Genomic DNA, 25,598 nt, shown 5'->3' with positions numbered 1-25,598 from the left:
ACGGTTTCCGCAGTGCTCTCGGGATGTAACGGCTGTCGCGAGTAGAGCGTTCCAGGTGCTAGCAAAGGAGGTAAAGACCTTTAATGGCGCGGCGAAGAAATTCGCGACGACCGGTCGAGACGGAGACCGATCCGGAGGGCTCTCTCGACCGTGCTGCTCGACGTAAGAAAGTAATCGGCAAAACGGCGGGTGAGGAAAAGTGGAGCGACCGCGTGCTGGAGTAATTTGCGGATTTCACTGAAAAGCCAGCTGCCAAGTAAAGTCCGCCTCGTTACGATTTCGTACCCCGGCGGATCCCTCTGCGATCGCTCGCTCGCGTAAGAAAGTGATTCCGTTCGCGTCCGAGAGACCCCGCGAACGCGGCCGCTGCGCGGCGTTTTCACTCGCGCGGAGAACGGCGGTAACCCATTTTATCTATAATACGTTCTCCGGGGCCGAGGTTTTTCCGAGCGATTTTGCGCCGAGCGGACGGACAATTATTTAATCGCGCGAGATCTCTCGCCGTGAGATCGGCACGGTATTAGTTTGGCGTTGCCACCGAAGGGGACCGGCGCACCTCGCCGCGCTCGTGTCGATGACTTTCGAATCGGCGGGAGCACGGTGGGAGCTCACGCCTCCCGTAATTAAATCTAATCAAGAGGATTTCGCACGTGCGAATGACGTGCGTTCCGACTATCTCGCGCTGCGGCGCGAACGAGCCGGATGTCGACAGCAACCGACGTAACCACGGCGGTGTTGGTACAATAATTTTCTTAACGTCGCCCGTTTCACGGCCTCTGCATACAATGACGAAATTAATTTCGCAGACCATTTTTTTTTTCACGTTACGTAAAATAACGACTCCTGAGAATACACCTGCGCGTACGAAGAATAGCGTTAACATAGTAACCCGCACCGCGAGCAGAGCTCGGCTCTTTAACTCGGACGCGACGGCTGATCGGAAAGAGCTAAGTCCCCCATTCATTTCTGGCCGCCTTCGAGACGTTCGCGGCGCGAGACGTCGCTCGCGGGAATAAAATATGGTATTATACTGGCGGAGGCGTGTGTCGTTGCGGAAGTCGCGCTCACCTGTGTTGCTGCTCGTAAGAACGGCTCACTGACGTTCAACGGGGCCGCGCGGGATACATTCCCAAACTTCGCCCAGGTTATCGAGCTGGGGAAAAGAACGGTGCGGAAGGGGGGACGTACTCGGAGAAACGGCGGAGCGAGACAGGACCCGGTGAACGGTTCGCGACGGACTGGAAGTACCGGAGGCGAAGTGAGCGCACGTCGAGGAACGAGCGGAGGAGTCGGAGGTGCTGGAGGAGAGTGTGCAGCGAGGACCGAACGCGGACCGAGCGCGAACGACCGCTGCCGAGCTTCGAGCAGCTGGTCGTGGGAGTCGGTCGACTAGGTGGATTATTCGGTGAAACAGAGGCTGATATTGGGTGGTGGTACCAGCCACGGACGGCCCGTCCTCATCATCCACCTATTCCCCGCGATCCGTGCGTTATCTCGTCGCCGTCGGTAGGAAGAAAAATCTTTAAACAGGCGGATAGATTGCGCGGTGACTCGCGGGAAACTGCGTTGCGCTCCTTTTGCTAGTAATGAAATTCCCATCTCTGACGAGAGCGGCGGAGGGAAATGGAGAGAGAGACAGAGAGAGAGCGGATAACCGCGATAAACCGTAGAAATTCGTATCTCCGGGATACTCGCAAACGAGAACGAGATATAGAGAGAGAGAAAGAGAGAGATCAGCGAGGGACTGGTCGGCGGAGAGCTGTCGCGCCGGATCTCTTCGCAGAATGGAGTAGCGAGCGCGATCGTTGATGGTAGATGATCCGATAGAATGAGAAGGGATAGGAGAGGATGGCGGTACCAGCCACGGCCGCCGAGAGCTTGCCCGTCCTCCATCGCGGGCTACAGCAGGTTGTTACAGGCAGTGGGAAGAGGCGGGAGCGAGGGGACGAAGCAAAGAAGGAGAGAGACGGAAAGAGTGAGAGTCCAAGGCGGCGTATTCTCGCGGGCAAGATCCATCTCTGTCCCTTCGCGCTAAATAGATAACAGGATAACCGGCGCCGCGCGGCACGATCGTCTCGGAACAATCGGCCGACGATAGTTACACTCCATTTTCTATTCATAGCCCTCCCTCCCTCACCCTCCCGTCGGTGCGAATTGTTACGCGAGGCCGAGCACGGACCCGAGGACTTTTAGCACGTAATCTCGTCGAATTCAATTCCCGGCCGAGCCGCAGATACGGGAGAATGAACCGCGCCAATTACCGCGACGAATAAACGTAGCTGCCGTTTTCGTAGGCGGCCGGAACCCGAGACTTCAAAGAGCCCCAGAGCGCATCCAAGTCCCACCTGCGACGTTTACGCGTCGATTAAACGCCAATTTTTCACAATCGCCGACCGAGTGTAGTCCCGAGCGGACATACAAAGACTGAGGAAAGCGTTTCTCGCTCTATCGCGAAAATCTAAAGCCGAAAGCGAAAAGCCATCGCGTTTTCTATAAAGAATATCACGGAGGCTACGAGTGAAATTCAGGGCGAGGCCTCGCGACAGGATGCACACGCATGACGTATAAACGCGAAACATTGGCAACCGAGTGACCCCGTGTGCACACAAACGCCGACATTTACACCAGTGTCCCTTCTTTATGAGCGTATGCTATCAGCGAACGTGCACTCGACTACCGTTTGTGAGAAAATAATGCCGAATTGCGAAATCCTGGGTGCTCGTTCCGCATATACGACGCAAAAGGTGCGTGACCGCGGAATTGCGAGATTGTAAATGTGGGACCAGCGTTCGTCATGGCCCTGCCGATTTCAGGCGCGATAGCGTAAGGCTCGAAAAAGCCCGGAAAAGCGAGACGAGAATGCGCGAATAGTTCGTGCGAGCCGGATACCCCGCTGAATATCGGTAAGTACTAACGCGAATTTAAGTTGACGATCTATATATCAAGGATAAATTAAAGTATAAGACAGTTTCATATTTATACATACATATTTATTTCTAATCGTTAAAATATCGAGCTCTCGCTACTTCAATTCCTCTTGAAATCCCACATAAATCACTCCTTTTTTTTTTTTTTTTTTTTTTTTTTTTTTAGTGGTCTTTATTCTTTTTTTTCCCCCCTTTTTGACAACACCTCGGGAAATCCACGACCACAAATCATTACAAAGAGACATTAACGAGATTTTTAACGAGATTCGCAAAGTGAGCATTAAAATAATACGTTATAAATAATTTTTCAACTCCATCCGTTACTCCGTGATATTAGCATACATTTAAAAACAAATCGTCATGCGTCCTGAGAACTTCCCGATAATTAATTAATATTTTTCCGTTTTCTTTTTCCTTTACTTTTTTTTTCTGCAGCAGTAGAATTCTTCAAGTTCAAGCGGTAACGTTGTGCAGAATTTAAATCCTACGAATATGTAATCGCAAAAAAATTCTCTGAGCGGTTATCCTTTCGAGAAAGAAATAAAAATGTTGCTGGATCCTGCTGCTATAAAAACAAGGTGGTTTTGTATCCGCGTATCCAAGATATTCCTGCGTCATTTGCACGAATGACGCGATAATTCGGCATTATGACATTCGGCGTTTTGCGCATTCGGTCGAGTGCCTCGATTAACGGCGGGTTGCATTGAATAAACGCGGACTGGTTTCAGGTGTGATTCAGCATCCGTGCGAAAAACCGGTTTTTTTTTTGGGAAGAAGGAGGGTCTTCTATTTTTTCTTCTTTTTTTCCTTCCACCGCTCGTCCCGTTTTATTCATTATACAATCAAAATATCAAGAGGTTCGGTTGCACAACTATTGTTTTGGCTCCGTTTATTTCCGTTTCGTGCCAATATCCACCGACGACTTTCGCGCGCCAACTCGATTTCTCACGATCCCTAGACCCACGTGATTTTCGCGCGTCTCGTCGATCTTTTTGGAACTTTCTCAAGTTTCGGTTTCACCGGCGGCGACGGCCGGCTCGGACAATGCTCAAACGCTCCTAGAAGCCGCCTCGGTAGCCGCGGCGCGAAAGTAGGGAAAGTATCTCTCTCTCGATTCGCACGTGTGTCCGGCACACATATTCGCCGACGAGAGAAAAAGAAGCTCGGAGCCCGTTCGTCGCCGCGGCGGTATACGGCGCTCGGTCGCGGGACCGAGCCCGAAAAGAAAAAGATCTCGAGGCGCTACGACGTCGTAAATCGATTTCCATGGACGACCGGCAAACTCCTTTGCGAATTTCCGCGAAATCATCATCCTCGGGAACGGAGATCCCCGGGCCGCGCGCATTGTGCGCGATACGCGATCACGCCGTAACGGGACGACATGACATATACGCTGCACACGTACGCACACGTGCGCACATTCACTTTACATAATAACGGTCAGCCAAGCGCTTTATTTTTCTTTTTTTCTTTTTTTCCTTTTTTTCCATCGTGAAAATAAAACATTCGCCGGTGACGCATGTGCTCTATTACGTGAGAAATAATTATGACGCACAATTCGAAACTGAATTCGCGCGATTGACTGAGGCAGCTCGATTCGCCGACCGCGATAACGCCTTCGAGTGCGCGCGTAAAAGGTTCGTCGGAGAATGCACTCGTTTCGTATACGCACGCATGTACGCCTACTTGATAAACGCGAAATATCTCTCGAATTCGCTGTAATAGGAAAAACGGGCATGGAAATCGGGCGCAACTGCGTTAACACCGCAGGACATAAACGTGCTAGCGCGCCGCGGATTTTTTTTTTCTTTTTTTTTTCCCCCTCGCAGCCTCTTTCCTACGCTTCGATTTGCACTTTCATTTTTCGTAATGATGCTCGCGTAAAACGCGCAGATCGCGCGCACGGGCGTGAAATCGCGATCTTCAGCCGCGTAATCGTCGCGAATGCGCCGAGCGTGGAACGGAGCAGCGAGCATTCGGAATAACTGTATCACTTCAAACTTTCCACGATGTCGAATGCAATATGAATCGCGAAAATTACATAATTAAGATATATAAGTGTAAATTTTTTTTTTTATGCTCGAGATGTCTCGAAAATATGTTTGTAATTTCAACTTCTAACTTTGATAACGAGTTTATTTCACTGCGCGGAATTAATCAATTTATCCTCTGTGCTCGCCAGACGTTTCAAATTACTTCATCGGTGACAAAAAGCTGATGCGTCGAATTATTCAGCGTCGCGTTTCTCGAAAAATCGTTTCCGATGCAGTAACGCCGCGATAACGTATCGTTGAAATATGAAAAATAATGTGTTATGTAACTGAAAATTACAGTATGTAATAGCGCGTCATAATCAACGAAAAGCACGTGGCAGATTATTCTTTTTAAACGAGCGATACGTTTTGATCACGTACAATAAATAACAATTTAATCCTTAAGAAATCCACGTGAGAGCTTGCATTCTTGTAATCTAAATGGCAAGTGTTCCTTTAAAAAAAATAATAATAATAATAATTTAATTGTTGCTTGACTTGCCATTTTTTCTGCGGTGCCGACTTGTTCTCTCGTTTGGTTATCGTGCTCAAGAGTAAATGCTGCTTTAATTTTTATTTTGTACATCGTTATTAGTTATTCCACGCGTAATATATTTTTTCTCCAATTTCACATGAGCATTTCTCGGCCACGTATGTACGCAGTTTGCTAACTACGTACCGCTCGACCGCCAAAGGAATGCGAGAGTCGTGATCTTAAAGACGCGCGAGACTGCCGACCCGTCCCGACCTTTGTTAAATTATCTCACACGCATGGCAGGTTAACGCGGTGTAAAAAAAAAATTTCCACGCCGATTATTACGATAAATATTAATGTCGAATATTAATTTCAAACAATAATTCACAATCACCGACGCGACGCAAAGCGCGAACGGAGCTTTCGTACCATCGAACGTGACGTAAACGATGATTACGGAAGCGGCGGGCAGAAAGAAGTTGGCGGAATAGAATTGATGGATTCGAGGTGTATAATTTCCGCGTCGACAATGCGAATAAAAATTATCGGGGAAAGACGAGCTTCCGTGACGACAGTTCTTTTTTGTTCTTTTTTTTTTCTTAACTTTAATTGCCTCTTCGCATAAAATCTTGAAAATCCCGCGATAAAAAATTAATTAAAAAACAAAAATTAATATATAAAACCTAGAAAAATATTGCGTTCAAATCTTATTCATATCGTTTTAAAAGTTTTTTTTTTTTTAGATAATATTGTAAGAAATACTTCAAATTTTATTAGTGATAAGAAACCGTTCTCATCTTATGCGTTTTACAAATATAAAATTAGAAAGAAAAATTAGCGTTATGATTTGTCCGGCAAATTAACCGCTTAGTCACGAATCATCGGAATCGAAGCGAGTCTCCGACAAGAGCATATAAAATTATCGCGGAATGCAGTTCACGTGCATTCGAACAAGCCTTCGCCAGCGACACGTCGATGTGCGTACACGCATCTCTTGCATGCAGAACGTGTGTAAACGCAGATTCATTCTATCTCGGGAATATACGACTGTAGAAGCCGATAGTCACGCAGCAATTATCAACTTCCTATTCGGCATACCTCACGTATCATTCTTTAATTCCCCACCTAACAATATAATATGTAAAACGTGTCGTGCAGTGCCTATTCTTTCTATCTACATAATTGCGTCTGGTAATCAAGCCGTTATTAGCTATAATTTGTTATTCCATTACTTATCGTGAATGCATTCTTGCGCTTGTAAATCGCCCGCGCGTTTTAGCGGAATCGCAGCGGATCGCTTCATCAGAATTTTGCGCGTTTATTTGAATAAAACTTTCTCTTTATATTTAACACGATGCGACGATCGAACTGTGCACGCGCAAGGTTCGCAGGCAGACCGAAAGAATGCAAGTCAAACGTTAATAAACGCAATAACCACGACTAACGAGCGTTGCCGAACGCTTCGTACACTACGTAGCATTTTACCGACATTTTTACGGCCGTTTAATACAAAAGAGACCTGTGTATCACGTGGCACACCCGTGCCGCATTTCCATAAATTCATAAATAAGACGACGATATTGGCCTTGCCTGCCAGTTTGACTCGTATTATTTCGCACGTACAACCGAATAATTCGCCGGGCTGTCGCGATTCACGAGGAATAAAAGGTCGCTGCGGATTACGGACGTGAATGATTTTTTTTCCGCGACGCTATTTCGAGCCGTGGGTTTAAGAAGCTTGTTGATCGCGCTTGATGAGCGCGATTGAAGATTAAGTCGGTCGGTGTTCCTAACCGCCGGCCACATAATTTCCGTCTACCCGCCCGCATTTTCGTGCACCGGCAACGTGTCGTATACGAACAGAAGGCTGACGTCTTTCTCTCTATCCTGCTCTTTGTGCACCGGGTGACTTATCGGGGCCGCCTGCACCGTTACGTGCGCGCACGACGACAACGTCCGAGATAGGATTATCTAAATGTTTGGCTGCGATACCGTTTTCCACGCTTCACACACTCGACGCAATGCTCCATAAAACGCCGTATCACCCGTGCTTTGTCATGTACTAACTACTCCGCCGGAGCGCATTAGTCGACGAATGATTAGTAAATCATTCCTTCCCTCTTTTTTTTTTTTTTATTTCTTTTTTTTCCTTCTGTAGGCGCTAAATAAAATTTCTACAAGCGAATCCCTTTGTTAGGAGAACAGTAAGCACGAGGATGCATAAAGACCGCGACTCGAGAACAACTACGGATTATTAGCGCGAGGCCTTTTAACGTCAAATCTAAGAAACGAAAGATCGTATCGACATCTGCCTCGAGCGAGGCATCTGCGATGTTCTTTAATGGCTCCAGCAGGTGCGAGTCGCTCCCTCGAGATGAGAGAACCGATCGTCGACGTCCAGTCGACGATAGTTCCGAGTAACAAGGGTTATATCGCGCGTTAAATAACATTTCAATTAAATGGAAACGATTTAAACGGGTTTCGTGAAGATCCTGGTTGAGCCGGACGGTATTAGCGTCGCGGTTGGCGTTTCGAAGCTAAATTGTTATCGCGAGAGGTTCGTTACGCCCTCTCCGTTCAGGGCTAATGACATTTCACAGTACGTGGCTCGCTTGTGTAGGCACCGGAATACGAGGACAAAGCGAAACGAAAACAACAGTCGACCGTTCCTTTGCGGTATTACCGCTTTCCTGCTGCTCTCTCGCAGTGTCGTAACTAGGCGAAACTTTTCCGCAGCGTCCGGTGCGTGTCGTCGAAGCGCATCCGAACGCTGCGCGTTCGTCGTCGTCTCTCTCGCGATTACCGCGCGTCGCGATAACGTGAAGCAGATTATCTCGCTTGCCCGTAAAAGAAATCCCGACAATCGGCGTTTCCGCAGTTCGTTCCTCGTCTCTCTTTCGCAACAAAAAAAATCGCCACCTTCACCTATATCGGGTGACTCGAGCGTGCCACACAGAGAAAAAAAAAAAAAAAAAATTTTTTGCGCAAGCAAGAGATTAATAATCCTCTCTTCTTTTTTTTAACACATTTGTGTATAATAATCGCGAATTATATTACAAGCTAGTTCTTAGCTCAAGATATCAGGGTGACCCGGCTTCGTGCCAGCTATCTTCGGCGCCGGGTCCGAGCGAAAAGCCGCGCGCGGGCACGTGCTCGACGTTCACGGATTATTTGAGAAAAGTGATAAAGGACGGTGGGTAAGAGAACGCCGCGGAGTGACTCGCGGCGAACATTTGCCGTGACGTGACGCCATCAAGTCCTGTCGGAACAGCAGGTTCGAATACCTTGTTCGACTGCCTGCCTGCCTGCCTGCCTGCGAGCAACGCACGCACCGGCTGGCTCCTCGTATCAATGTGTCTTCCGCCGTGCACCGGGTGGCTCTTTAAAAGTCGATTCGCCTAGCCGTTTCGCTTGGCCATTAAACCGGTCCCTTTTGTCAGACTGCCTGGGAGTCGGCGGACTCGAGCCTGCCGGCCAACGGCATACGCGTGGACGCACACGTACGTACGCGCGATCTCACGCACGCAACAAGTGACTATGGGGCGACAACGTGCGTCGGGTGCTGTTCATTTCCGCGCACTTAGTGACGGATTGATCCTCGTCTAATTGAAAACCGTCGACGATTGATCGATCATTTCGACGGCGCGCGGCGGCGACGATCATTAGCAACTCGTTAACGCGCGGCGGCACGCGAGTATTGTATTTAGTATATTTGGAGGAAATTGTGTTATCGTTGGCGACGCTCCGCTCGCGGGAGAGAAGAGACTTCTCTTTTAATTTTTTTTTTTTTTTTTATTTTTGCCGTTCTGCGAACAAGGGTCTATTGTCGTATCCTGGGAACGTCGCGAGAGCATGAATGCCAATATTTTATTTTAATTTTTTACTTTTTTATTTAATTCATAGCGCAACTTTTTTCAGATCTCATTACTTAGCGTTGTGATGTACCGTTGAATTATTAACGCCTTGAGTGCGGATTAAGCGAGGGCCGTCGATTAGCGCGAACGCAAGTGATCGTGATGTCGACTACGTTTGTTTTACGTTCTTGCTGGGGAATGATTTTAGAGACGAGCGCGAACAGGACGAAGAGTGGGCGTTTGCACGATACGGAACGTGTTATCTGCACGATGTTAACCTTTTCAGCATTCAGAAGAAGCGGCATCATATAATAATAAGCCGGTCGTTTATTTGCCAAAATAATTACCTCCAAAAAAAAAAAAAAAAAAGCGAAACATGGAGAAAAGCTAAGGGTTAGGTGGTAGAAGTAGCAGTCGAGTGCTCGGTCACCGGAATCAGAAAGAAAAAATTTCCCAAAAAAATGCAGTTAGTCGCTCGGTGAACGGCCCAAAGGATAAATGACAGTACGTGAAAATAAGGCGGTTGCCGAGGCTGTTCCTCGACGGCAGTATAACGCGTTTCTAGGGGCTTATGTCGTCATCCCGATCGCAATGAAAGGGGGACGAGTCGGATCGCGAAAACGGCAGCGGATCGGCGACGAATTCTGCGGTAAAAGTGCTTCTGACATTTGAAGGCACTCGCGTGCGAGTCACGGACGTCCTTGGGTCAGTCGGTCGTGTGCAACGTCAGAAATTCAGCCGGATCGCGGTGCCGCTTACGGTTACGTCTACCCCGCGCACCTGTGCGCAAACTTCTTCTCCCCCCCCTCCCACCGTAGACCCACGTCCAAGCTCCGTCAAAGGACGTGTTTTCGATCCCCGGTCTCGTGGAATCTCCGCGGGCGGGCAAGCGGAAATCGCGCAGGTAAACACGGCAAGAAAATAAAAACCGAACCCGATCTTCGGTAATTCTGAGTTCGGGCGCAAAAACAACGGATCCGGTCGGGCTTCCCGTCCGAATTGCCTGCGGAGTCGCGGAAACGAGGTGACGGGCGAGCGCACCTTCGCCGGGCGCGAGAAACGCTCCGGCCACGCCGATCCGCGCGTCACTTTCGATTCTACGAGGAGGCGCTGCGAGGAGAGGGAAGAGTCAACTTTGTTTTGGTGCTCGTACATAGACGGCGAGCTCTCGAAACTGAACGGGCGATGGCAATCAGATCGTCGCGTGTTCGTCCTGCAGACGGGCGAAGGGGGACGGCACGACCTTTGCGCGCGCGCGTTCTCTCCGCCGTTGAGCCTAGCCGCGCGATACCTTGGTAAAAAAAAGCCGAGATAGAAAGTCCGGGCCGTGCACCTGAACGCGTCTCCCCGAAAGAAATTTTCCACCGGGACGAGCACGGCCGGAGGAGGGGCACTCGAGGGAAATTCGAAGGCGACTTTATCCTCTTTCTCTTGGACGAGCAGCGCGCGCGCGCGCGCGCACGACAGTGCCGGTCGGCGATGCATGTACGTACTTGTGTAATTCTTCACTTACCGGCCACGAATGGATCGCTGGGCTGCGGCCGACGTTTCCTCGGATGGACCAACGTTCCTCGAACGAGTCGCCGTTCCTTGGATGGACCGCCGTTTTCCCACGAGCAGCCGTAATTCACCCGCTCGGACGGGCACGCGTCTCACCAGTGCGAAGGGAAAAATACGTTTGAGAGTCAGGCGGGATCGGCGCGAGTAACGCTCTCTAACGTCCGACTGTCCGTTCTCTTTCTCGCGTCCACCATTTTGTGCCTGCCGCGACATCATCTTCGTCGGTCGCGCCACCTCGTTGACCGGCGGAAAAATTCAAATTGCGCGTGAGAGGAATCTGGACAGAGTAACATTTTTCGAATTACTAAACATGTGGAAAACGAGGGAGGAAATAAAAAAAATGCAACCACGAAAGAGACAGATTAACGATAAAGAAAAAAATGTACCAAAAAATATACATTTATTAGTAATATATTTAAGAAAAAAATCGTAAAGTTTTCCTCCGTTTCAATAAAACAATACGCATCACAGCCCTACTAAAAAGCCACGAAAAAAAACTAACTGTTCTATAATCGCGCGAGCTCGACGGCAGGGTCTTCGATCTGCGCGGGAGGGGGCGAGTTTCGTTATCGCGCGACCTTGGGTGGCGGTTCCAGCCCAGCGGGTGTTTCGCCGGGTGGAGGAAAGCGCATGCCTTGCCGTCGAGCGTGGTGGCGGCTCTGAGCTCGCCGCGGCGATACACTTTGACGTCCAACATGGCCACCTGATGTCTAGCAGACGATACAGACAGGTGGCATGGACGAGCTGTAAATAAAATCCACCCTCTAGATTTAATTATGAGCGAGCGTGTGCAACAGGAGAGTGCCGATGATTCCGATCGTGTCGACGATGCGGTGGACCCGCGGGTGCAGGTGAGTGCCATCGCTGCCGCCGCCCGCGTGTACGTCGCCCCGGACGGAGCGCGGGGCGAAGAGGGCTCCCTGTGATATTGACACTTTCATCGTCACCGGGAGGCCTCGTCGCGATTGAACCGCGCGAGGGAAAAAAAATGTTACGTAACGCACCCAAAGCGACGATTCTTATCCCGAATTTCGGCGCGCAACGTTCCCGTTTTCCCCCGAGAAACGTCCTTCTATTCTTCTCCGTTTGCCCACGCACGCACACACACACATACGCGAGTCATAAATCGTCCCCGTTTTTAACTCCCCCTCTCGCCCGCCCGACCGGGACGACCTATTGCCACGGCAGCGCGTGCTAAATTACCCTCGTTGCCCAGTAACTCCGTCTCAATGTAAGAAATTGGAGCACAATGCGCGGGGCTTCTTTAATTGATATGTACGTTTTAATTAATAATAGGATATATCCCTGGATTCATTTCTTGCATTCGAATTTGTTCGATTAAAAAAAAAAAAAAAAGAAATATATTTGTTTGTTGTACATTACGTAAAATGATACGTGTCGTTTAAAAATATTATTAATTTACATATTAATTTGATGTAAAATATGTGATATTGTTTCAGATTGAACTGGAAAGATTAAACACAGCTACAGATGACATTAATAAATTAGAAGTTGACTTAGATGTAAGTACTACTTCTCATTTAAGTATGGCCTTATATTTGTAACGATCTCCAGCCTGTCTAGAGTTCACACATGAATGTATATGACTGATGATTCGAGGAACAAAATTGCTGCTAAGTTTTGAAACTGGTTGTGATTAGATTTTATTGAGATGATTGCTGTGCAAGATACATGTAAATGGATAATGACTTGAGACGATGATCTTAACAGCAGTCCCTGATAGCTTCAACTAAAGGAATAACTTTTAACTTAAGACCACAGTTAATAGAGAATTATAACACATCTTACATGTATTTTAGTCTGCCTCTTAAAAAGATTAATATTTCATTATTTTTAGGAAGCTAGAGCGACCTTTAGAGAATTATTATGCGAGTCAACAATCAAGATTGACACTTTGGCTAAAAAACTTGGAGCTTGCATTGAAAAATCCAGACCATACTACGATGCTAGGTTTAGAGCAAAGGAAGTGAGAATCTCTTTCTATTTAAAGTATATTCGTAATTTTTAGAATTAAATTTCTTTAAATTTATAAATATTCTGTTTTAGGCATTGCAAGAAACGCAGAAAGCTGCGATTAGATTTGAGAGAGCCAACAGTCAACATGCAGCAGCTAAAGAAATGGTTTATTTAGCCGAGGAGGGCTTACGGACAGAAGGAAGATGTTTCGATCACGCTTGGCAGGTAAAGCACATTAATGCCAGCTTTTTAAAAAGATTATAATATGAAATATTAATATATATATCGTAGGAAATGTTAAATCATGCTACGTCACGAGTTAATGAGTCAGAGCACGAGAGAGCTCTCTCTGAAGCGGAGCATAGACACACGACTGCACTATATCACAAAGCGGAACACGAGGTTCAGAGGTTGCAACGTGAATTGAAACGTACTATTGCCAAATCTAGGTACGTAAGAAGCTTGTCACCCTTTCCTTATTAGAGCTCGATAATATCTGTTTTTCTGATGGTTTTTTTTTTATAATGCATGAAGTTATTGCATAGTTTTTTTTTGTTTTTTTTTTACAAAACCACTTTGAAGAGCCGAAACCTTGTATAGAACTAAGTTAATGTATCGAAACACAATAATTACTACTTATATACGAAGCCTCTTGTTGTTTCTTTTTATTGCTACATTTTTATATATTTTATGTCTACTAAAATAATCATCGAATTACTTTCGAATGATTATTACATTTATGTTGTTTTAAATAGACCTTTTACGGTATTTATGTGTTTGGTTATATGTTCATGTTGGCAGTATGGGTGCACGCCGCAGCTTGCTTCTGATAAACAGTATCGCCTACAGGCACAACTTACTCATGTTGTAAGTAGGATAGATATTCTTTTTTATTTTATTTTTTTTTAAATACGCAACATTTATTTCATGTCATCAGACCACCTCCGTTTAATTATTTTTTATTATTATCCTGATTGTGCACGAGTTATGATTTTGAAAATATTTTGAGCGTGTGTACTACTAGTGCTAGTTTTCTTTGATTGAGCTTTTCACGATATATATTATATCGCACACAAAATTTAAATTGCTTCTTTCCAAATAAATAGCCGTACAATAGGATTGTTATGCATAATATATTTAAATACCAATTATTAGCATGTAACTTTTGCATAGTTAGAATTTAAAGCAATATTACGTGCTCATATAGGCCTTACTACGAGATGAAAGCGCACTTTAATCAAATGTTGGAAGAGCAGAAAATGAAGGTCAGTGCGCTCGAGAGATCAGTTGGTGAAGCAAAATCTTCGTACGCGGAAGCGTTACGAAATCTAGAAAAAATCAGCGACGAGATACACAGAGTAAATATTCACCTACATGAAATGACAGTTCGAAATAATGAGGTTTCAACAAAATTCTCATTATGCTTTCGCTAATGCAGACGAGAAGATACGATGGTACGGACGAATACGACAAGGGTGCACGAGACGCGCCCGATAATTCTACCGCGCAAAATACAGCAACTCCAACGGACTCCAGTGTAACTGGTTCTCCAGATAGTACAGATTACACTAGCGACGAATATTTACGCCTTCCCGACAAGATAAGTCCAAATGTGCCATGTCCCATGCCTACAAGAGTGAGTATGCATCCAGATATGTATTTCTTAAATAATATAGTTTTTAATTTTATTAATCGGTAAATTATTTTTTTTTTTTTTTTTTTTTTTTTAGATCGAAAGAGATTTATCTTCAGAGTACCTGGGCCTAAATAATATAAACCTTTCATCCACCGAACCTCGTAAATATATAAAACGGGACCGTCCACGAAGTATCGCCGCAACTGACTCAAAACATATCGTATCTCTAAATCATAACAGTTCTTCTGCACCAGGCCTGACGGATCTGTCGGGCATTATATCGCCAGTCGAAAAAAGAGTAAAAATTCAAATACCTGTAAATGACTGCAAAAAAAATTCTACTAATTCTCAAAATGGTGAAGAATGGACGGAAATTAGTTTGAACAATTCACCAGACGAAGTTTACTACAATAATGACGTGTATTCCGACGAGGAAGATCAGATCCCGTACAAACCGCTACCGATGGATCTGAGTCCAGAAGTTACTCAGGCGATTAATGTCGCCGCAGAGCCCCCGAAAGAACAAACAAATCGAAAGAGACTAGTAACGCAGAAATCTTTACCCACAATGTCGAAAGTAAACGAAGTTTCTTTAAGCGAAGAGAAGAAGGCTGAAGTTACAAGAAGCCCATCAGTGAAAAATAGAAGCAAGCTCGACAGTAGTTTAGCCAATTGGATAACTAGAAGTTCAGCCGGTGGCGAGGCTAGTGGTGGTAGTTCCAGTGAGTTGATAAAATTATTTTCGAAAAGTTCTACTTTTAAATGTACATTTATACGTGGACTTAATGTTTCAGCGAGTTCAAGTAGAAGACAATCTCTCGATATGCTATGGAGTGCTGGTACTGGAGAACGTGTTAAAGAATTACTCAATCACGGTATGATGATGCTAAACATATCTAGTTTAACGGAACGACGTTCTAGCGAACCAAAGACAGTGGAGAGAGACAAGTCTGAAAAGTCAGAAAAATCGGAAGTTAAAGGGAAAAAGGTCCCAAGCCCGTTAGAGAAAACAATGAGCTATCTCAATGCCGATGAGGAGACGTCGGACAGCGAAAGTTTAGCTAGGTAAGTGTTCTTTGATATATTTTCGTCAATCGACGATATTTTAATTTTATTTCTTTTAACAAACTCATAATTAGCGTGGAGATGCTAACGGAAGATCAGATCTCTTCACTTATGATGGAGCCGGACATGAACCAAGTATGCCAAGAAATTCTGGGAACTCCCTTAGTTGAAGTATGTCCGCTGTTGCAACAATTGCAGCAACAATAGCCTTATCACAGAAGAATTTGCTCGACAATGTGGCAAAGATTCAAGTGTTCAAGATCGTTGTAAAATGGTAACATATAATTAAAATACATCTCCTTTCCGTTAAGTTGCACACTACGTTATATTATATTTCTGTCTATTGGATGTCGTAACTTATAGATTTTTTTTCGTTATGTGATATAGAGTCAGGTAAAGGTTGTATTTGTAGATAATCGTCAAATTAATTTCGTAAAAAACATATTTCATATGTTTTCTTCGCTGTCTATCGAGTTAATTAATTAATAAAAAGAAAAAGATATTTATATGATCAGTAGGAAAATCAGTTGATATTTTTAGTCAACACAGAACTTGCGTTAAAAATATTAATTTGATTCCTCGGGCACTATGAAGCCTAACGTCATTTTTTTTGTGAATACGCTTACACGATATTTCCACTTGGGAAAACGTTTTCGAATTTAATCTACAAAATCTTTCTAATACTTAGAATTTGGTAAAACTGTGAAACATTCTTCGCTGAGAAAGCAATATGTAGTTACTTTTTTAGGACATTGTGTAGTTTAATCTAGATACTCGTAAACAAATTTATTCCGAGTCGCATTGACTATTTTTTGCTTGCCTTTATATGCGACTGCTATCATGTTAAAGTTCCGTTTCTTGGGGCGGTAAACAAATATATTAGAATTATTAAACAGCGAAATATCAAACAATTTAGACAGATTAGGTAGACAAAACAGATTAATTCACATTCGAAGATAACTTATTATTATAAATAAGCACTTTGTCTTTCTCTTTTTCTCAAAATCTCTTTGTCAAAGTACAATCGGTTGGTCTGTTAAGTTATTCGTGAAACGTACAGCCGAAAGAAAAAAAATAAAATAAAACTTATAGAAAGTTACAAGATGCCAATTATGACTACGACAGTCAGATCTCTAAAATGCGAAACGAATTGTACATATAAACGTAGCGTAATAATATAATTCTAAACATATGTAAATCTGTGTGCAAAACGTACTGTTAACGTCACATACTTGTTTTCAGTTTCATTAATTTGCGAAGAATAAAAACGTGAAGACCAGCTGTGTATTCAATCAGCGACAGAACGTTTTGAGCACAGATAAAAAAAAAATTTCGTGGCTCCGGAAGTAATGCTGTTTCATATACGAAGCTTCGTACCCACCCTAGTCACAGTACTCACCCTAATCAGATCCGACGGGATATTTTTCAATATTTTTCTCTGCGACGCGTGTCTATCGAATAAAAGTATCTTAAAGCTGTTCCGAGATCGTGTGCGACAAGCGAGAGAAATATGATTAAAATATCATACACGTTTCGTGAACGCAATAGCTTGGACACAGCCGAATGGTACTCGATTTTGATAATAATAGAACGAAGGCGCGTGCTCGAAATCGAGTACTCGAGCCGAGTGAGATTTAAGTATAGCTCCATGATTTTTATTACCGCGTATTGTGATATAGCTCTTAGCAATTTTCAAACGTTCAGTTGGATTATCCAATCGTTGAACGAAAACGTTAGTGCAAAGGATGCATGCAATATGCTATTTCTAAAAATTAATATATATATATATATATATATACATATAATATATAATCAATATAACTAATTTATATGTATATAAATTATTATTGTTTACACATCTTCTAGTTTCAGCTTTAACATTCTGTAACTGGCGGTAGTTTATATTTTTTTATACATTTGTCAATTTTTATGAAAACTGTGGCAATTATTAGTCATTTTAGAAATGTTTTGTTTTACGGTTAAAGGGTACCCCTTCGCAGCAAGCGAAGTTTACTCATTTTATTCGCTCGAACGTATATTGTAGAAAAAAAAAAAGAAAAAAGAAAAAAAAGAAATGAAATAAAAACGAGATGCGGCGTTATTTCGCATTGTAATCGCCGATTTTGACCAATTGTTTTCGTCCGAAAAGGATCCTCTGACAATGAGATATTGTTTTCAGTTACAAAACGGAAGTAAAAGAACTTTGTTAAAACGGCGCAATTGCCGAGCGGAATGAGGATTATTTGTTAAAAAAAAATTTTACACGATCGTAACTCTGAAATGCGCGAGAAATACTTTTTGGCAATGACGAGCGCGGAATTGCGCGCATTAATTATAAATTGTACTGTACCTTGAAAAGCAAATATCAGCAGATATGGCATTTGCTGCGGTGACGGCGGCTAGCGTACGTGACTCCTTTTCTCCCGATCTTCTCCCTTGGCCGCCGAGTACGAGGGAAATCTCAGTCCTTGGTGACCGGCGCTCCGCGACGTATGTGCTGCGACGATTCGTGTGTGATGGTACGTGACTTGACGCATCCCACGCTGAGATAAAGTACGAAGCAAATGCCATAACGGTCTTTCAGGGTGTATACCTAATATTGTATATATCGATGTAACTATCATAAATAATATTTTTCGCGCGTTTGTCTCTAAATCGTCGAGCCCGATAAAATACAATTTTTAAAACGCAGATTAATTGCACTAGTGATTCGACATTTCTACATTTTGTACAACGACGTGAATTTATTACTCTTGCCGATTGATATTTTCACGATTGGTTCTGCGATCGTCATACTTCGACTCATTACTCCGTCGTCATCGATCGGCGACGCAGCAATCCCCGACGTTGATCAGCCAGCGAACGTTCGACGTAAAATTCTGTTTCGGACGCGAGTGCGTTTGAGCCGTTACATTTGAAATGGTGGAGAAACGGTGGAGGTTGGCACGCATGGCACAGGCGGCGCGAAAATCGCGCGGTGGCGCTACGGTCACGCGCGCGCCCCTGGCGGCGCGTCGACCGCCATAATGGGGAAAAGAAAATGGCATCGCGTGCACGGTGCCGATGATCCCCCGTTTCGCCGCGTTCGTGCTCGCGTAGTTGTAGTGTCCGGTGTACAGAAGTGCGCTCCGACGACGACGACGGACGGTGGCACGATCGTACTCGACGTGGAGTGACAGCGAGGCCCGCTCGTGGGATTAATTGGGTTCGCACGGCGGTCGCGCCGCACGTACGGACGTTACGGCGAGCGGCGGCGGCAGCGACGACGACGACGGGTTCCGTAACGACGGCGATTAATTCGCGCGGACGGTACCGGCAGTCTCGCGACAATTTCTGTGTTTCCTCCCTTCCCCCCCGCGCGTGTCCCACGCTCGTCTGCCCTCCGCTGGTATGACGAGGAGCGCGAGAACCCTGTCTCCGTACCGAGGTGATGTGTGTTGACGTGCGCGAGTGATCACCTTATCCTTGTCCCGTTTGCGAGCGGGGACCTCGCGGGCGGATCGTCACCTGGAGACGGCAGCGGCCACGACGACGACGTGTTAGCACCCCTTGCCCGGCCATGGCGGTGAATGCGCGCGATATGGACGGCTTCATGCCGCTCCTGTCAACGACGGACATCAAAAAGAAGCTCAACGTTGGCAGCGCGCTGCTCAATTTCCTCGGCGATTCGAGCAAGAGCATCGAGTGCCAGGACATCGGAATGTTTATTGACAACGTCATACCGTGGCTCGGCAACGGCAACCCGAAGGTAAGCTACACTTTTCTCGCACTCCTCGCCGACGAGCAACCTAACCTTTATCTTTACCCGCCGTATTTTTTTTCCGGCCACCTTCGCGAGTAACTTTCACGTTATTTATAAACAGGTACTCGCCCTTGCTCTCCACTTTATTAAATGGTGAAATTAAAACGGAGAAATATAATTATTTTTTTCTCTCTTTCTTTCTCTCTCCCTTTCCACGCGAAATGACGTACTTAACGTTAGAAAACGAGCCTTCGCGTTTTTCTAGAACGCCGATAAACGCCGCCTGATAAAAAAGATAAAGATACCGATATATAAAACACTAATTTATTGTTATTACGTTATTTACTTCACTTTGTAGATTACGAGAACGGCTCGGTCACGTTCGTTGGTTTTTTTTTTCTTTTCGAGAAATTACGTCAAAGCCGACCTGCATTTCGCACGTAGCTCCGCATTGAAAACTTTTAGACTTGGAACCGAACAGATTTCACAAACGGGAAGTACAGGGCTCGAAAATGCTGCCGAGGTACTTAAGAGGTACGGGCACATGTTTACGTTCCGTAACTTCGAAGGGTTGACGTTCGATCGAGATCGATCGCGTTAATTTCGCGGTCGCGAGCCTCCTAGTCGACGCGCGCGATCCATAAATGGAGAAAGGAGACGATTGATCAGCCGCCGCCTCCGGCGCGCTCTGTAAACGCCGCTATTTTTTTTTCTTTTTTTTTCCTTTTTTTTTCTTCTTTTTTCATACACGTGAGAACGCGACCGCCCCTGTTCTCACCTTCGCACCGCGAAACGAGAACGGCCGATTTAGCGAACACGCGAGAAAAAAGAGATTGGGAATAGGTAGCTCGCACTGTAGAAAAAATAAAATCACATGTAAATTACTCGGTATAATAGATGTAATTACATTGTATAATAATAGTTAGTGAACGTACGCAAGTAAAGATTTTTTTTAATTTTTATTTTTTGTTATGGTCGCTCTTTAAAAAGAACATTGTGTCTCGTGACGTACCGAGAGGAGATATTTCGAGATCCTCTTTTGGCAAAGGACACGTTGGGACGATTCACCGTCGCGACCTTTAAATCGCTCGATCTGCGTTGAGTGATTAAGCTTATAATATATTGTTGCTAATTAAATTCACTCTAGTGCTCTGCTCACAGTTCGCAAACGTAATTAAGCTTTAATAGAGAATTATTTCACTAAATACATTAGAGAGATCCCCAAACTTCGCTCAATTCGTATCTCCCAGTTCACGTACGTTTCTCGCTCGATTCTTTCGATTCGATCGAAGAACCGTGGAACTCGGTTAACTCGCGAATAAGGAAAAAAAAAGAGAAAAAAAAAACTTTCACGCCATATGCGTAACGTGGTCTCTTTCGCTAACGTGTCGCGAGATTCGACGCAAGGATGTCCGTTTAGTTGAAGCCATCAAATCGTTAAATATTCTCCAGTAGTAGAGTGTACGGCCGATGCAAATTTTTGATCCCTTCGAGAGGAATGTGCGCAGCAGACCGAGTGACAGTTTAATGGAGCATTGAGTGTCGCTAAAACTTTAGAATTTTGCCCATCGAGTACGATCAGCGACCTCGCCAACTCGTGTTCTTTCGCAGTTCCTTATATTTAAATTAAATAAAAAATTTTTTTCTTTGACCGACACACTTGTGCGAAATAAATTAATTTTGAACTGATCTTCGAGATCAATACTTTTTTTTTTTTTTGAGAAATTACTTTCGATTAATTACGACGTCCTGAAATTATTCCGTGAAACCCGATCGTTTTTACGAAATCTTGGCAGGATTAAATCCACGACGAGACTAGTTTCTCGGATAATGGTGTGTTTACGAGTTATTACTATCTGAAACGTTAAAAGTTACGTCGCGCAGCGAAATCTCTAAGACGAGTAGGAGTAAGAAATCATTCAGTTGGGCGGTAACGCTGACGAATGACTCATCGTTATACTTTTATGGATGATAAAATACTTTTTATGAGACAGATTGCAACATATTAATTTATTTTTGCAAAATGCAGGTGATATATGTAACGTTTAAATATTTCTCTTTAACTCAATGTTACTGTTCTTACGTTTGGACTTTGCAACGTATCTTTTTTTTTTTTTTCTCGTAAATTTTGATCGTGTATCACTCGGTTATCGAATTACTCCATCTCCATGTAATTGATACATACGCAAGCGTAGAAAACAAAAAATTATTATATATCTCCAGCCGAAGCTCATTGATAGATCGTCTTACGTCATTTTCTATTCGCATTGACATACTAAGTGTTTTTTTAAAGTAATGCAACAAACATTCTCCTTTCCTTTATCTAAACGTGTAATTTTTTTGAGAAATTACATTCCACCGAAGAAATTTTTAATAATTTTCTTTTCGCTTGTGAAATTGTAGGAACATTGAAAGAAATCAAATTTGATAGGTGATTTATTAAAATATAAAGAAAAATCTACATATGAGAAAATCAGTGTTTTAGGGTCGATCTCCTTATTTTTTTTTCTTTTTAGAGACTTCTGCATTATGTATAAACTCGCGTGTTTGATACATGTACGCACATACACAAATAAAATCGCACTCGTGTGCATTTGCACATACAATCGCTCATTCCTATTTTTAGCGCGACTTTTTTTTTTTTACTATCAGCTCACCTTTGCGTTTCCTTCATGTTTGTATAACTTCCTTTTTTTTACATTTTCATACAATCGCTATAATGATCTGTGACTAAAACATTTCGTCGGTTCTATTATACATCCGAGATCTTATCAAAACTCCCCAAGTATCGCTAGCTTCCTGAAAAATAAGCTTTCTTTAAATTTATTCATACTTGAATTAAATCTGAATTCAATTCAAAATTGTATTCGCTGTCTTTCGTACTCGAAAATGCGGCTCATTTTTGCAATTTAATCGCGAGACTTGCTCGATCCGAGGCAGAGAAAGAGAGAAAGAGAGCGACCGTCGTCAACTTCTCACAATGCTTCATTCAGTTCGTGTAATGTGCCGGCGAGTCGGACGTCAGTAAAACCGAGTGGGATATACTGGCAGCGGAAGCGCGTGCTTAATTTCGACGCATGAAAATTTGGGACCGGGGCATCGGAGATGAATGAAGAATGCGCGATTATCGTTTGACTTGCCACTTGTTGCCGTCGCGCGATATTGAATCTTCCAAGTGGCACGCGCTGTTTTCACCTGGCCGGGCGGGAACGAGAGCGAGGACTCGTGCTTAAACAATAAAAAGAATTTAAAAAAAAGAAGAACGAGTGCGTTGAAAAGGGTCGAATCCTTTTCACCTGCCCGTGGCAATCACTCGGGTTCGATCGTAAAAAATAGGGCCTGCATCGCGGGAAGTATATTTTATCTTCGACGGCAAGTAGCCTCTTAAATGAACGTGAAAACATCTTTCACTCATCGAATTACGGACTATCCTTAATCTTCCGCGAAATGCTTTTCACGTTGATTCGCGATCTTGGCAGACTGCCGAAGGAAGGGAATAAAACACATTTCCGTTACAGTCCGTTCTCCCAATAGTTAACTCGAGATTTCTTTCCGTTCCGGTTCTTCGAAGGGGCATGACAGATAGACCCTCGGCGACTCGTTGTTTAACTTTTGTTTCGCTGTTAGCGTCGCTATTTTCCGGTTCCAAGATTATTTGTTGCCAAAATGGTTTTTACAACTGATTATTCTGCTCTCTTTTTTTCTTCTTGTTTTCCCTTTTTTTTTTTTTTTTTTATTGTAACTTCTTTTTTTTCTGCAATGTTACTTCTTCTACATTTATTTCAGTATAAAATTTTTTAGCGGAGAATTTAATCGCGTTGCTTTTGCGTCGCCACGCAAAGACGTGGAGCGTAGTTAAATAGGGTCTCGCAGCAAAGTGCTCTTTGTTGTCGAATCACGGCCACCCCGTGAATCGCCGCGTGTAATTAGACGCAACAATGTCACTCCTTACGGAACGATAACTGCATCGTTTTCTGCAAGGCGCGAGTGTACGGTATCGATGTCAAGGACACAGGACAAAACGTGAACCGAACCGAACCGAACCGCCGCGAGTCTGCAGTCGTTGCGTTCTACTCACTTTTTCTTCTGTCCCGCCGGCAGAGACGTTTCCTTTTCGGGATTTAAAGCATGACATCACCCCTTACCTCGATATTTTTTTTTTCTTTTTTTTTTTTTTACATACTCACCGCGCGGTACACGCGGGCATTTTACGTACTCTTGCGTAACATTATCTATCACTTTTGCGCGCGGAGCACGTTTCTGCGACATTTGGCGAGTTAAAAACCAAGAGAAGCGCGTATTGTCGTCAAACGCATTTCAAGCGCCTTTCCCGAGCCGACTTTACTTTTCGAGAGTCGAGCTGCGCGATTGTGAAACCCTTTCCCCGATTTATTCCAACTGTTTTTGTAATCCCCCCGCGTAATTTGCTCGCCACAACTCGGAACGTCATCTTAGGATCCTGTGAATTTTCCACACTCGGAAATTTCCTCGCGGCATCGGGATTAAATAGTCTCGGCCGCTCGTAATTGCCGCAATAAACGAGAGCGATCGCGCCACGGCGCTATCAAAATGCGCTTTATCACCGCGCATTGATTCGCGTTTGTCGACGCCGCCGGTGTGAAGACAACCGCGAAATACAGGCCGCCAAATATAGTTCGTTGCGAATTCGCGGCGACGACCGACCCTCCGCGGGATAAAAAATTCTGCATCGTCGCCTCCCGCGCCGCGGCGCGCGTCCGCGAATTAGACTTCGCGGCGATAATGAGACCCGGGTGATTTCGGGGAGATGAATCGCTTCTGATTCGCGGTAATTGCGAGTCGCGAGACTTTGTCCCGAAATATACTCGAGCGTTATTATGCCTTGGAATATCCACTTGAGGACCCGGCTCGCCGCGTACGCACTCGCGCTTTCATAACCGCCGGGCAGATCTCCCCGGCTGCCTGTTGGCTTTTCTGTTAAACTGCCAAGAAGTTCAGCGACGTTTTTGATACCTGATATATCCCGCGCACCCGAAAATACGCGTTCCGTATTTTCGACGAGCGTTTTCCTCGGGGAAACGGAGGAGGACCCGGGTCCTCCACGTGGCGCCTTCGCGGATCCGCGGACCTGCATCGCGCGGGGATACCCTTCTCTGGACCCGGTCTCCCACGTAGCCGTCTGCGACAGCTCTAACGGGTCGTGCGCCCAAGTTCGACTAGCAGAGCCGTGAATCTTTTTTTCGCCCACACGTGCGGCGATCGTGCACTTGACGTAATTTCTCTCGCGTGTCGTTTGGCTCCTTCGTTAATACAAAGAGCCACTGATGGCCTCAATCGCGCTGCACTCCGGCTTTTGTGCATAGGGTCACTGTTCCTCGGCGTATACAATATTTTGCTTGATTAACCCACGGGAAGACGCGTCATGATGATCAACTTGGAAAAATCGTAGGTAGACCCATCACCTCGTGACACGTAAATTCAACCGTGATTGGGTCAGACGTGCGGGCAGGTTTTATCGAGAGATCGCGGGATCATGACGCAGAAGAGCGAAGCCAAAAGGGGGAGCAAAAAGCTCTCGGTTCTGAGCAATGATGTCACAGCCAGACGACAGCCCTGAGAGAACGTTTACCCCGTGGCTCGAAAATAGGCTTATACGCCTATGTATAGCGCTTCGTTAAATGTATAAAACGTCGTGCTCCAACAGAAGTAAAGCCTAATCGTTCGATTCACGTGCACGTGAGTCGATCTACACGATTTTGTTCATTAAAAAAAAAAAAAAAATATTAAAATGCGTACTTATTTAAGAAAGACACTTTTCGAATGACATAATTGAATTTCCAAAAGAAACGCGAACGCAATCGCTTCAAGGTGATTCTATTATTAGTCTGCTCTTACGCCGTAGTAGGAGGTGTTAATTAATATACCGTAATGAAGCCCGGCGTGAACTCCACGCCCGCTAAATTAACCGGGAGACCTCGATCGCTTCGGTGCGCCGGCCGGTCAGCGCGAAAAGAACAATAACGGTCCCACCGAAGGAAAACAATCATTGCGAATACGATCAGCCGACATGCGCCACAAATTTTAATGACACGCGTGTTCTCGTTTTTGCAGGTTGTCCAGAACGGCTTGGAGATCCTCACGTATCTCGCGGATCGGATGGGTCACGACTTCAAGCCTTACATCTCCACCATCATCCAGCCGACGATAGACAGGCTAGGTACAGTATGCATTTAATTACTGTAAATTTTACGAGAAAGAATCGGCACGGTATTGAAAATTTCTATTATTATTTCCACGATCGATAATTGGCCGATAACAGCCCGCGCATCGTCCGGCGTGGGAAACGTTCT

The 25,598-nt window shown here is 44.8% G+C and overlaps 3 protein-coding genes across 11 annotated transcripts in view; 2 read left to right on the top strand and 1 right to left on the bottom strand.

Annotated features, from left to right (window-relative positions):
* The window catches only part of LOC139109319 (PTB domain-containing engulfment adapter protein 1), a 28,427-nt gene extending 17,453 nt beyond the window's left edge, over positions 1-10,974 (bottom strand). Inside the window, exon 1 of one of the 2 annotated variants that reach the window (XM_070668291.1) lies at positions 10,803-10,974. The gene's annotated coding sequence lies outside the window, so the exon portion shown is untranslated. Of the gene's footprint in view, positions 1-1,068; positions 1,724-10,802 lie in introns of those variants that run through there. The other variant, XM_070668290.1, reaches the window with a different exon arrangement.
* Positions 10,975-11,337: 363 nt separating this feature from the next.
* On the top strand, positions 11,338-17,641 carry LOC139109317 (uro-adherence factor A). Of its 3 annotated transcripts, XM_070668285.1 has the most exons (11): positions 11,340-11,700; positions 12,310-12,372; positions 12,708-12,836; positions 12,917-13,051; positions 13,118-13,275; positions 13,628-13,693; positions 14,034-14,184; positions 14,265-14,462; positions 14,557-15,184; positions 15,257-15,527; positions 15,602-17,641. In XM_070668285.1, the coding sequence occupies exons 1-11, from the start codon at positions 11,626-11,628 to the stop codon at positions 15,732-15,734; spliced, it is 2,007 nt and encodes a 668-aa protein (XP_070524386.1). In that variant the 5' UTR covers positions 11,340-11,625; the 3' UTR covers positions 15,735-17,641. The 3 variants fall into 3 exon arrangements, with proteins under 3 accessions (XP_070524387.1, XP_070524386.1, XP_070524388.1); XM_070668286.1 differs by lacking the exon at positions 13,628-13,693 and having other exon boundaries at positions 11,338-11,700; XM_070668287.1 differs by lacking the exons at positions 11,340-11,700; positions 12,310-12,372 and adding an exon at positions 12,379-12,630.
* Positions 17,642-18,577: 936 nt separating this feature from the next.
* Chb (chromosome bows) overlaps positions 18,578-25,598 on the top strand; it is a 32,279-nt gene continuing 25,258 nt past the window's right edge. For 2 of the 6 annotated variants that reach the window (XM_070668277.1, XM_070668274.1), the window contains exons 1-2: positions 18,580-19,275; positions 25,360-25,465. In XM_070668277.1, coding sequence (XP_070524378.1) covers positions 19,087-19,275; positions 25,360-25,465 — 295 coding nt within the window. In that variant the 5' untranslated portion in view covers positions 18,580-19,086. Of the gene's footprint in view, positions 19,276-25,359; positions 25,466-25,598 lie in introns of all 6 variants that reach the window. The other 4 variants (XM_070668281.1, XM_070668275.1, XM_070668276.1 and 1 more) reach the window with 3 other exon arrangements.

This window comes from Cardiocondyla obscurior, linkage group LG17 (genome assembly GCF_019399895.1).
Source record: "Cardiocondyla obscurior isolate alpha-2009 linkage group LG17, Cobs3.1, whole genome shotgun sequence".
Lineage (NCBI taxonomy): Eukaryota > Metazoa > Arthropoda > Insecta > Hymenoptera > Formicidae > Cardiocondyla > Cardiocondyla obscurior.
This window is presented reverse-complemented; position numbering and strand designations above follow the sequence as displayed.

Excerpts from the sequence above, each read along its gene's own strand:
- LOC139109317 (XM_070668285.1), top strand. The coding sequence starts at position 11,626 with ATGAGCGAGCGTGTGCAACAGGAGAGTGCCGATGATTCCGATCGTGTC. Across the intron at positions 12,373-12,707 it reads AATTAGAAGTTGACTTAGAT|GAAGCTAGAGCGACCTTTAG; the intron begins GTAAGTACTACT and ends CATTATTTTTAG. Across the intron at positions 14,185-14,264 it reads TCAGCGACGAGATACACAGA|ACGAGAAGATACGATGGTAC; the intron begins GTAAATATTCAC and ends TCGCTAATGCAG.